This window comes from Carcharhinus amblyrhynchos, chromosome 6, assembly GCF_965287045.1.
Source record: "Carcharhinus amblyrhynchos chromosome 6, sCarAmb.v2.hapA, whole genome shotgun sequence".
In the NCBI taxonomy this organism is placed as follows: Eukaryota; Metazoa; Chordata; class Chondrichthyes; order Carcharhiniformes; family Carcharhinidae; genus Carcharhinus; species Carcharhinus amblyrhynchos.
Genome location: NC_137329.1, coordinates 69,343,809 through 69,357,335, shown reverse-complemented (window position 1 = coordinate 69,357,335; position 13,527 = coordinate 69,343,809). Strand labels below are relative to the sequence as shown.

The 13,527-nt window shown below is 42.7% G+C and overlaps 1 protein-coding gene across 4 annotated transcripts in view; it reads left to right on the top strand.

The window, feature by feature from the left end:
* braf (B-Raf proto-oncogene, serine/threonine kinase) overlaps positions 1–9,634 on the top strand; it is a 130,504-nt gene extending 120,870 nt beyond the window's left edge. For 2 of the 4 annotated variants that reach the window (XM_080190608.1, XM_080190605.1), the window contains one exon: positions 2,684–9,634. In XM_080190608.1, the coding sequence (XP_080046734.1) occupies positions 2,684–2,709 (26 nt within the window). In that variant the 3' untranslated portion in view covers positions 2,710–9,634. The remainder of the gene's footprint in view (positions 1–2,683) is intronic. The other 2 variants (XM_080190609.1, XM_080190606.1) reach the window with 1 other exon arrangement.
* The last annotated feature ends 3,893 nt before the right edge of the window (positions 9,635–13,527 follow it).

The following is a 13,527-nucleotide window of genomic DNA, read 5'->3' as shown; positions in this document are numbered from 1 at the left end:
CCTGTAGCTACCCCCCCTTAATTTAAAGCCAGTGGATGTCTCGACACTCTACACCAGCACCCCTGGGGCGATGGCATTGTTGCAACTGTCTTAGTACTTAAGCCGACAACTACTGGTCTCCAGATGCAATTTTACAACTCATCCGCTTCATCCTGGACCACCATGTTTTCACCTTCAATAACCAGTTCTTCATCCAGACACACCAGAACAGCCACGGGGAACCAAATTTGCATCTCAATATGCCAACATCTTCGTGCACAGGTTCGAACAAGACACTTCACTGCACAGGACCTTCAACCGACGCTATACACTAAATACATCGATGACATTTTCTTTCTTTGGACTCATGGTGAACAATCACTGAAACGACTATATGATGACATCAACAAGTTCCATCCCACCATCAGGCTCACCATGGACTACTCTCCAGAATCGGTTGCATTCTTGGACACACGCATCTCTATTAAGGACGATCGTCTCAGCAGTTCATGTACCGCAAACCCACGAATAACGTCACGATGCTCCACTTCTCCAGCTTCCACCCTAAACACATTAAAGAAGCCATCCCCTACAGACAAGCCCTTCGTATGCACAGGATCTGCTCAGATGAGGAGGTCACAACAGATACCTCCAGACACTGAAAGATGCCCTCATAAGAACAGGATATGGCGCTCAATTCATCGATCGACAGTTCTAATGCGCCACAGCGAAAACCCACACTGACCTCCTCAAAAGGCAAACACAGGACACGGCAGACAGAGTACCTTTCATCGTCCAGTACTTCCCCGGAGCGGAAAAGCTAAATCATCTTCTCCAGAGCCTTCAACATATTGATGAAGACCAACATCTCGCCAGGGCCATTCCCACACCCCGACTTGTTGCCTTCAAACAGCCGCACAACCTCAAACAGACCATTGCCTGCAGCAAACTACCCAGCCTTCAGGACAACAGTGACCATAACACAGCACAACCCTGCCACAGCAACCTCTGCAAGGCGTGCCGGATCATCAACACAGATGTCATCATCTCACATGAGAACACCATCCGCCAGGTACACGGTACATACTCCTGCAACTCGGGCAAAGCTGTCTACCTGATACGCTGCAGGAATGGATGTCCAGAGGCATGGTACACTGGGGAGACCATGCAGACACTACGACAATGAATGAACACCGCTCGACAATCACCAGGCAAGAATGTCCTCTTCCTGTTGAGGAACACTTGAGCGGTCACAGGCATTCGGCCTCTGATCTTTGGGTAAGCATTCTCCGAGGTGGCCTTCACGACACATGACAGTGCAGAATTGCTGAGCAAAGACTGATAGCCAAGTTCCACACCCATAAGGATGGCCTTAACCAGGATTTTGGATTCATGTCACACTATCTGTAACCCCCATGACTTGCCTGGGCTTGCAACATCTCACTAACTGTCCTGTTTGGAAACAATACATGTCTCTTTAATCTGTGCTTAATGCTGTCTCAACTCACATTGTCTGTACCTTTAAGACTTGATTACCTGTAAAGACTAGCATTCCAACCATTATTTTGTAAATTGATTTGTGTCTTTATATGCCCTGTTTGTGAACAGAACTCCCACTTAGCTGATGAAGGAACAGCACTCCGAAAGCTATGGACTTTGCTACCAAATAAACCTGTTGGACTTTAGCCTGATGGTGTGAGACTTCTTACTGTGTTTACCCCAGATCAACACCAGCATCTCCACATCATCGGTGGTGAAGCAGAGATGCGCAAAGCCAGACTTAAGAGACCTGTGCATTCCTTAGGGTGTAAAGCTAGATGAGATTCACAAGGTAGGGAACAGTGGGACCATGGAGGAATTTGAAAACAAGGGTGTCACTGTTAAAAGAAAACATTGCAAGCTCCCATAAAAGCAATATGATACGGATTCATTAGCGGTCAGGGAGATTGTTCCCCCTCTCTGAATCTAGGATAAATAAATATTCCACAGCATCCAAAGGCTCTGGAAGGCTGACATCTAGTGACAGCAATTGAGTCCTGCAAGTGAAAAGCTGCTGAGACTGCACACAGCTACTGTAAAACTGACAATGTGATTGGATAGATTTTTTCTCTTTCCTTTTCACTTTTACTGTGTGCTATTTTGAAAGTCAAACTCTGACAACTTTTGATTATAAAAACGCTGCTAGAGAAATAGTTCAGACGTTTTGCTCTGCATCCCTCTCCTGGGAGGTATGGCTACGTCAGAATGTTTCACAGCTCTCCATTCTTGTGTTCACTATGGTGGGCAATGTGACTGTGCAAGGCACTGGAGTGAGTTAGATTTCAGGCACCATATGGGCTTGCACTCGCTCCCAGGATATAGGTATAGCACAGAGAGGTTCCCTTCACTCTATCTCAACAGTGGGTCTCATGAGTGCAAATTGTCCCAATTCCCACAGCAAGTTTCTCTCTGTGAGAGAAACTGTTAGTGCTGGGCTATACTCACTGGTGTTTGACCAAACCAATCTCCTACAGAATATTGCAGTCAGCAGAGATGGCCGCCCATTCAGACTGAGCTACACCTGAACCGAACATCCAGAGGTGAAGAGCCAACAGGGAACGCGTTGTAACCAATTACTTGCAGTGCCAGTGTTGACTGAGCTTGATGTTGAAGCCTGTCATCATCACTCTGGGAAGCTAATCTTCAAATTCTGTTTTTCGTTTAGCAGGAGAATTTACTGCATTCAAGTAGATGGAGCTTCACAACCAGCTGTCAAAGCAGGTGTCAGCCATCGCATCTTGTGTCCTCCCAGTTGTTCCGGGGTTTAACCTGCAAAGCTAAAACTACAGCTACTGATTGAGCTGCCCGAGATCCTTTGTATCATTTTAAAGACAGACTCTGCTGCCAATTTCTGTGAAGCTGTAGTTTTGAAATTGCTTGACGCACAAATGCGAGTCCCCTTTAAGCAGCTGTAGAAGCTGAATGCATTGGTCGTCTCCCTCAAGGAAGAACAAAATGGCTTGTCTGGATACTGTTGGGGAGAGGGACAGAGTCAGGGTGAAGAGGAGTCTTTGGTATTTGCGGGACCAGGGGATGCTTATGATAGAATGCGATCCTCCTATCGTAAATTGTACTCCCGGCGCCCTCCTGTTGTCTCTCTGCCCAGATGTGGTTGTGCAATAACCTTATTTATGATGAGTTAAGGCCCTGTTACAATAGAGGGTCTGTAGTCAAATGACTTGATTGGCTGGTGTCCCTCGGCCACCCACGTGATGGAGCGTGGAGACACTTTTATTTATATATATTTTATAATTTATTCGTCCTTTCTTGCCGAGAGCTCACCATACTATTCCTGTCACTTGGTATCCCTGCTGCTCGAGTTCTCCATTTGATGCTTGGAATTTTTGGAAGTCTAGAGCTGCCCCCCACCCACCCACCCACCCACACACATTCACACACATCCAGAGATCTAAATGATTAACTAACAGCACCAGAGGATGGAGCACAGTCCCTGGGCTATCACTCTTCTTACCTGGAGAAAACTTCCTCCAAAAGCTCTTCTTGCACTCTGCCCCTTTGGGTTGCAGTGGGTGAAATTTGGCTTGTTTTATAGCTCTCGTCCTCAAGGAGCTCATGGGATAAGTTTTTAATCCTTGCACTGAATCAAGGAATAGGTTTTAAGTACAGACCAGCGAACTGAATGTTGATCCCCAGTCCTAGCTGAGATTATGAATCTCTCCTTGAGATGGATAGCACTCCTGGGCTATCCGGATTACTATCCAGTGACCTCTATATGATAAAGGGCACAGTGGGGGTGTTAGGACATGAGCGATTGGACATTGTGATACTACCTATTGTGGAATAACCTGATGGCAGTCACCCCAAGACTTATAGGTACTGAAGGACCCCATAGAATAGTATTCCATGAGGAAGGGTGGAGAAAAAATGGACAGAGGCTTGAGATTCAGGTTTTATGAAGTGTTTGTTACTCATCATTAGGGATCATGGCTTTGATAAAGCATTAATGACCCTATCCTATATTTGGACACTTTAGGACACTTACAGTCTTTTCACTCGTCCAGTTTGCAGGAACTTTGTAGTGAACTGTTTGTGGGAGACCAGTTAGCCCAAGAATACCTATAGCCTACAGCCCATGTGAATCTGGAGTCCTTTTGGATCAGAGATGTGATTCCCTATTGGTTCCATAAAACAGTAGACCGAGGTCGTGGGGGGGAGAGGGGGACTGGTGGTGTTGAGATGGCGGCGCGGGCTCGTTGGGCCGAAGGGCCTGTTTCCCGGGCTGATTTTGTTCTATGTTCTTTGAAAAGCAGAGCTCAGAACTAGTGACTCACTTACGTCAGACCTGACGTTAGTTAGGTGGCTTTTTCCATCTCCTTACACTTCATAATTCACAAACAAACATTGAACAGTAACAATGAGCAGAGTGCCCTGTTAATCTAATATCTTTCATATCTTAACTCAGGATCTAACTGCCTGTGTCTCCATCATCTTACCTTGACAGATGTTTTGAAGCATTCAGTAAATGTAGTTTTGTTCTGAAAACTGTTTTTATTTATTTATCTTGTTCTCTATACCAGCCAGGATTAGTTCTGAAGATTGTTTGTAATATTGAGGGGAGTAAAACTCAACTCTTAGAAAGATAGAATTTGATAGCAGGTCAGTGCGTTCATTGTGGCGAGTTGCTGGGATTTGACCAGCTCTCTCCATGGTGCTGATTGTATCTTGCACATCAATAGCAACTCAGTAATAGTGCTACTCATTCTGATTTGATAGATGGAGTTTTATGAGGGTGAGTTGGGTGTAGCCTCCCATTGCTAAAACTGAAAAGCAGAGGGACCAAACGACAAAAAAACAGATTTTCCCGCTTCTAGTAACACACTTGAGGCATAGCTCTTTACTGAATCTTTTTTTAAAAGATTGGTCCATTTTGTTTTAATGGAAAGGGTGTTTCTTGATTTCATTTCAAGTTATGAGCGTTTAAAAGAGCCAAAATCATCTCATTTGATAGTGTGTTCATCATTGCCATTAGTGCTGTGCTAGTGGTGTTCAGTTGGAGGTTACAAGCTTTTAGGTTAAAAATCTGCTATGTACCTACTCAGAACTAAGTTCCGACCATCAGAATGGCTATTTCTGGAAATCTACATACTTCATCCATTTTGTCCTCCACAACTTGCATATCTTTGTATCATCAGTAATTTGGCTATAGGACATTGAGTCCCTTCCTCCAACACATTCATATAGATTATATGTAGCATCATAGAATCCCTACAGTACAAAAGGAGCCATTTCTTACCCAGGTTTACCCTGTAGCCCCATATTTTTACCTCATTGATTTCCCCCTAGCCTATATACCTTGGGACACTAAGGAGCAATTAAACATGACCAATCAATCTAACCTGCACATCTTTGGATTGTGGAAGAAACTGGAACACCTAGAGGAAACCCACACTCTACACAGACAGTCACCCAAGGCTAGAATTGAATCCGGGACCTGGTGTTGTGAGGCAGTAGTGCTAACCACTGTGCCACTGTGTATGTAGTTGCGGCCTTAGAAGAGAGACAGAATCAATGAGTCGGGTCAGGAACCATCTCGTGAAGTGCTGTCATTTAGCCAATCCTTCATCCGCAATTTATTATCCCCTAATTTCCCCATCAGACTAGGCATTGTGCTGTTCAGGTCATGTAGCTGAGTAGTGGCTCCTCACTTGGGCAGATTCAGATACATTAGATCCAGTTTGTCAGAAGTAGTTTCCACACAGTTGTGTTTTGTACTTTATTCATTGTTTAGCCTCTAATCCTGAAACGTGAGAAACCAGCATCAAGGGACCTCTACTTGAGATTGTAATGAAAAGTACTAGGTACTGACTAATAGGAAAAAGGCTGTTACAAATCACCATGTTTAAGAAGCACCCAAATTGAAGGGAAGGTATTTCATTCCTCACTGGGGTGCTCAAGAAATTGCTGTAATCCACTGAAGACAGCACTGTGTGCGGCTGACTCTATACTACCCCAAAACATTTGCAGACCCCACTGTCAGCAAGCTGTGATCATATCTGCAGATGTAGCTGGGAGCATCTGTAAATGTCACCAGTCAGGCAATTTGGCTTTCATGTAATGTGGAGTGTGATTCGAGTGCTTCAGTCAAAATCACTGTATAACCATTTGTCTGTCCTTGTCTATAACCCCTGGGGACCTGTCACCTTTAGACTATCATTTTCTGCTTGTATTGGATAGATTTTCTAAGTACATAGAAAATAGGAGGCAGAGTAGGACATTGAGCCTGCATCACCATTCATTATGATCATGATTGATCATCCAAATAAATAGCCTGTTTCCACCTTCTCCCTCCATATTCTTTGATCTCCTTTGCCCCAACAGCTATATCTAACTCAATGTTTTGGCCTCAGCTGCTTTTTGTGTCAGTGAATTCCACAGGCTTACTACTCTCCAGGTAAAGAAATTCTCACCTCAGTCCCTGTTTCCTTAGATTATGACCCCTGGTTCTGGAGTCTCCCACCATTATGATCCTTCCTGCGTCTACCCTGTATAGTCCCCATTTCTATCAGATCCCCTTTTGTTCTTCTAAACTCCAGTGAATATAATCCTAACTGACTCAATCTTTCCTCATGTGGCCTCACTAATGCCCTGTAAACTTGCAGCAAGACATCCTTGCTCCTTGCTGTGAAGGCAAATATACTGTTTGCTTTTTTACTGCCTGCTGCACCCACATGCTTACCTTCATCTTGATTGGTGTATGAGGACACCAGGTCTTGTTGCATGTTCCCCTCTCTCAATCTGTAGCCATTCAAGTAATAATCTGCCTTCCTGTTTTTCCTACCAAATTGGATGATCTCACGTATTTCTGCATTATACTGAGTCTGCCAATCATTTGTCCACTCACTCAGCTTGTCCAAATCAGATGGAAGTATCACTGAATCCCTACAGCACAGAAGGTGGCCATTTGGAATATCAAGTCTGTACCGACAACAATCCCACCCAAGCCCTATTCCCTTACCCCCTACACACTTACCCTGCTAACCTCCCCAACACGAGGGTCATTCTAGCATAGCCAATCCATCTAACCATGCAACCTCCTCACAGCTCACCCTCTCACCCAGCTTTGTATCAACTGCAAATCTGGAGATGTTGCATTTAGTTCCCACATCTAAATAATTAATACATATTGTGAATAACTGGGGTCCTAGCACTGATGTGTGCAGTACCTCACTAGTCACTGTGTGTCATTTGGAAAAAGATCCATTCATTCCTGTGGCGACCAGAATTCTATCCATCTCAATACACTACATCCAATCCCTTGCACTTTCATTTTACATGCTAATCTCTTGAGTGGGAGTTTGAAAGCATTCTGAAAGTCCAAATGAACAGCATCTCCTGGCTCTCCCTCATCAATTCTACTAGTTACATCTGCAAAGAACTGCAAGTCAAGCTTGATTTCCCCTTCATTGATCCACGCTGATGGTGTCTAGTTCTGCCACTGATTCAAGTGCTCTGCTATAAAATCTTTTATAATCGATGCTAGAGTTTTCCCCACTACCAACATCAAGTTGACTGGTCCATAATTACCTGCTTTCTCACTACCTCCCTTTTTAAAATAGTGGGATTACATTAACTACCCTCCAATTTGTAGGAACTATTCTGTGGTCTATCAAATCTTGAAAAATGGCCACCAGAGCATCCACTATTACCAGATCCACCACCGTAAATTCTTTGGAATGTAGATTCAGGTCCTGGGGCTTTATTAGCCTTCAATCCCATCAATTTCTCCCACACCATTTCTCTACTAAAGCTGATTTCCTTTAGTTCCTCCCTCTCCCCGTACCCTGTGTTCCCCACCATTTCTATTAGTTCATCAGAACCAATATATTTAGTTGATCAACCATCTCATTCTTCCATTTATAAATTCCCATTTCTAACTAAGGGACCTACATTTGTCTTCAATCCTTTTCTCTCTGCATACCTAATAGAAACTTTGTTAGTTTTTATTTCCCTACATGCTTGCTTTCGAACTCAATTTTTCCCTTCTTCCCTTGGTCCTCCTTTACTGGATTCTAAACTGTTCCCAATCCTCAGGTCTGTTGTTTTTCTTGGCCAATTTGTATACCTCTCCCTTGGATCCAAAATCTCTACTTTCCCTCGCAAGCCATGGTTTGACCATCTTTCTGGTTTTACTTTGGCAGAAGGGAACAAACAATTGTTGCAGTTTTGTCCCTCTTAGGTAACACTGCCAAACTGTTACAGCCAATTCATGCTTCATATCATCATAGTTTCTACTAAGATTCAGGACCCTCATCTCAGAAACAACATCATTGCTGAAGGATTCTATCATGTTATGGTTCTCCCCAAGCGGTCTTGCAATGAGATTGCTATTTATTCCTTTCTCATTATACAAAATACCTAGTCTATTCCTTGATATATTGATCCTGAAAACCATCTTGTATACCCTCCAGGAATTCCTCCTTGGTGGTATTGTTACTAAGTTGTATGGAGATTAAAATCGCCCATTCCTTTATTGCACGCATCACTAATTGCCTGTTTAATATAATTCCCATCACCACCATGGTTTTGGGATCTATGTATAACCCCCACTAATGGTTTTTTCCCCTTAGTGTTTTTCAGCTATAACCATACATTTCAGGAGGCCAGTTCAGTATTCATTTTGACAAAGAAACAAACTCCACAATTGCAGATGGCAGAATCCTCAGCTTTTGCATGCGATGTGAACAAAAGCACAGTCGATGGTGTTTCATTTACATCCTCAACTCATTTCCTTTGAGTTTTGCTGCCATTACTCTGAGGATTGCTTTAGAGCATCTGGGTTAAAAATAGAGCAGGCAAGCTGCTGGCCATTGGCGAACTTGTTGATCTGTTTTAGTATCAGACATGGAGTACTTGCTGTTATACTGCCTCATAGTGAAACTACAGTAGAGAGCTTTTGTAAAGTTTTTTTTTCTCCAAAGAGGTGGAGGGTGAGGGACAAGAGCTCAGCATAGGGAGCCAGGTTTTGTACTGTGAAAAGAAATATGTTCAATGTAAGCTTATAAACCATTTCTATCCCTCCAGCAAAAAAAAACCCACTGGTGCAGCAGAGGGGGAGACTATTTGGGCCATCACACTCATACTAGCTCTTTGAAAGAGCAATCCACTCACCCACTCTTTCCTCAACCTTTTCCTTTGGTACATTCCTCATTAACTTGTCCCTTTTGGTATTTTTCCGGGGCCAGAAATTCTTTGCATTTTTCAGGAGTTACTCCAGTGCCATATTCAACACCTGCCAAGTCAAAGGTGCTGCAGGTTCCTAGTTAGAAAAAGTCATTGTCTCATGTTCATGTTCTTTCTATAAAATTAAAGTGTAGCTTCAAGTGGTTAGTCAGTCTTCTATTTCATCTTGGATGAGTGTAAAGACTAACCATATCCACATTGCATTTTCCTCCCTCTCCAGTCCCTTGGATTCTCACTGTAAATTTGTACAATGGAATATATTGTCAGTTTGCTATAGAGCATGGATATTAAATTTTGATAGATAATTAATTCAAAAACCTTATTCTGTGTAAAGTTATTTAAAAGACTGTATTATAAAAAGTTATATGTATGTGAATATGGGAAACACTATAATAAAGGACCTGCATGGAACTAAGAGGGCTATTTCTAGCCTGTTATTAAGTTGGTTATTCTCTGCTTTGATTAGTAAGCCAGACCAACCTGCCTAGTTAAAGAGTAGGAGGAATTAGCCACTGGCTAATTCTCCTCTTCACAATGGGAATCACCAAGAAAGGGAATGAAATCCACATGGTCCACAAGCCTGCTATTAATGGCCAATAGATCATTGCTGAAGCAAGTTTGGAATCTACAGAGAGGCAGTTCAACACAAGGCTAGGTATCTCTGAACATAGGGAAACTAGGGTTTTGGGCTCCTTTCCCAGGAATGAGGATTGGTGGAATCCTCATTCTAGTCATTACTGCTCTCAGTAAGCAACATGCATAAACATGTTTTCCCAGGAATAAAAATGTGAAAATAACAACTGGCATCTAAACAGCATCTTTTATATAAAAATCCCAAGAGAAGCAATGTTGCTGGACAAAAATAAAAGTTTCATCAGTTTTTGACATGTCTTAGTATATTGAGGAAAGTGAGGAGTGAGAGAATGAGAATTTAGGATCTAGATGGTTGAAAGACAGCCACCACTTGTACAGCAATTAAAAATCAGGAATGCTGAAAAGTCCAGAGCAGTTTGGAGGGAGTGTTGCTTAACTAGGAGCCCATGTAGGTTAGAAACCACATTTTGTTCACCCATCTTCACTTTAAAAGTTGAGGTTCTTTATACATGTCCATGACACAGAATCCCCTTCATATTCTTGCAATTTTGACTTTGTTACAATGCCTCCCAATTTTCTTTTCTAAAGATCAAATAACTTGGGAGTATTTTAGCTTTCAAATTACACCAAGTCTCAATGGGAGCTACATTGTGCACATTCATCTATTGAATCTGTAGGTAGCTCACATCCTATGACCAATGTGATTTGACCCTCCCAAACATTAATTAGTTTAGAACTGTCCCAAAAAAATGTGAGAGTTCCAAAAATCAAACTCTTTCGCACGTTCCTTTTACAATTATGTTTATTCTTCAATTTGTCCAGTGTATAATCCAGAGTAAAGTTTTCTCAGACTCCCACATGAATGCCAAGGTCTGGCTGTTCCTCATCCACATTCCAGAACCTTGTGCATTTAAATGGTAGCAGCCATAACCCACATGATAGGGTGGCAGAGCTGAACCAGGAAATTAGATTGCTGACGCTCATGGCAATAGTAGAGAAATTGGAGAAAATTCATAACCCATGTCTGTCCAAGTTATTAACTAGGGATAGTCAGAATGGCCATATCTGAGGGTGGTTATGCCTAATAAATTTGATTTTTTCAAAACAATGACCAAGTGTGTGGTTGAGAGAAGTGTAACTGATGTAGTTTATGTGGATTTTAGCAAAGCCTTTGGCAGCAGGGTCCTAAACTGGAGACTGATAAGGTTGAAGCACATGGAATTAAGGGAAACTTTAACTAATCTCTCAAGTCCAACAGGAGATCTGGGAGCTTTTGGAACACTGCTCCTTCAGAGTGCAGGGGTAGGGTTTCACTAACATGGCATATGTAGACAAAGACACTATTGCAAGATAATGGTTGGAATGCAAGTATTCCAGGAGAGAGGGATAATCATAGATTGAAGAGATCTGAATTGTCTCAAGCCAGGACATTAAGATTTTACAAAATAAGGCCAAATGGTGGGGTTATATCTAGTGTGACATGAACCCAAGATCCTGGTTTAGCCAAGTTCTGTATGCATGAGGATAGCCTATTAGTTTCTACTCGGTGATTCTGTGTTGTCATGTGTCTTGAAGGCCACCTTTGAGAATGCTTACTTGAAGATTGAAGGCTGAATGTCCTCGACTGGAAGGAAACACTGCTGCTTGTTGCATGGTGTTTGTTCATCTGTTGTTGTAGTGTCTGCGTGGTCTCACCAATTTACCATGCCTTGGGACATCCTTTCCTGCAGTGTATGAGGTAGCCAACATTGGCCAAGTTGCACGAGTATGTACTGTGTACTTGGTGGTGTTCCCTCGCGTGATAGTAGTATCCATCCATCAGAACACCACCCACCAGGTACACAGTACATACTCATGTGACTTGGCCAACATTGTCTACCCCATACGCTGTAGGAAAGGATGTCTTGAGGCATGGTACATTGTGAGAATATGCAGACGCTACAACAGATGAACAAACCATGCAACCACCAGCAGGCAATGTTTCCTTCTAGTTGAGGAATATTTTAGTCAAGGACATTTAGCCTTGGATCTGCAGGTAAGCACTCTCCAAGGCAGCCTTCAAGTTACATGACTACACAGAACTGCCAAGCAGAAAGCCAAGTTCTGCATGCATGAGGATGGCCTCAACTGGGATCTTGGATTCGTATCACATTACATGTGACTCCCACCATTTGGTCTGTGCTTGTAAAATTCTACTGTATTGGCTTGAGACAATCCACACCTCTAACCTGCAATTATCCCTCTCTCCACTTGCTCTGTCTGTACCTGTAAAGACTTGCATTTTGACTATTATCTTGTAATTGTTTTTGTCTTTATATGCCGTGTTTGTGAAACCTATCTCCACTCACCTGATGAGGAAACAGCACTCAAAGTTCGTGATTCCAAATAAACCTGTTGGACTTCAACCTGGTGTTGAGGCTTCTTACTGTGCCCACCCCAGTCCAACATCATCTCCACACCTTAGTAAGAGGACACAGAAGGCTGTTCAAGTGACTGGAGGCTAGTGTCCACAAGGATCAGTGCTAGGACTTGGGATAATTTATTCACAGATCTCTGCAGGCAGCAGAACAAGTGAATAGAATAGTTAAGTAGGCATATGGGACACTTGTTTTTAAAATCATTGGTGCCATAGAGTACGAGAACAAGGAGGTAATTGGTAGAGCTGTAAAGAATGTTGGTTAGGCCATGGCTGGCGTACTGTGCGCAGTTCTGGTCACCTCACTATAAGGAGGATGTGATAGCACCAGAGATGGTTCACCAGGATGTTGCCTGGGATGGAGCATTTGAGTTACAACCAGACTAGAGTATGGACAGGGTGAGTAAGGAGCACTGTTCCCCTTGGTTCAGAGGTCAATCACAAGGGGCAGGAGATTCAAGGGGAATTTGAGAAAAAGAGTTTTCATTGAGAGTGATGGGAATCTGGAACGCACTGCCTATGAGCACTTGAAATAACATTTAAGGATATGGGAATGTGCCTTTAGTGGTAATTGTCAGTGCACACTTGATGGGCCAAAGGGCCTTTTCTGCAACGAATGGCTAGGAGTAGCAGCAGCTTTGGACAGGGTTCCAAGAGTCAACCCTCCCTCATGCTACATGACACCAGCTGACCCACAAAATAAGATTCCAAAGAATTCAATGAGAAGATGACAGGAATTATAAAAATTAAAAAACTTTAATTAGTTGATACTTCCACAGAACTCAATTATCCATTAAAATTAAATAAAATTAGATAAAACAAGGCACTTCTATTGCCATTTACAGAGTTTGGGACATTTCCCTTTCAAATATGTACCATGAATAAAGACTCTGCTTTCCTCTAATTGAAATCAGACATGCTAACTTTCTTGTTAAAGGCTCACTCCAAACCAGAGAGGCTGGAATATCCCATAATCAGAGAGGGGCAAAGTTAAAATCAAACCCACAAACGGGACAGGTCTGCTCTTGACATTTCTAACCAACAAATATATAGACAATTCAACAGTTGCAAACTTTTTTGATGCTTCAGGATCTCTCCCAAGAATGTTCCTGGCGTCTATAGAAGACATGATGTGGGAATGCCAGCGTTGGACTGGCGTAAACACAGTAAAAAGTCTGACAACACCAGGTTTTAGTCCAACCGGTTTATTTGATAATAGACCCACAAGCTTTCGAGGGGACTGCCTCTTCGTCAGGTGAATGGAGAGTTCTGGCCTCAGACAGAGCATATAAAGCACA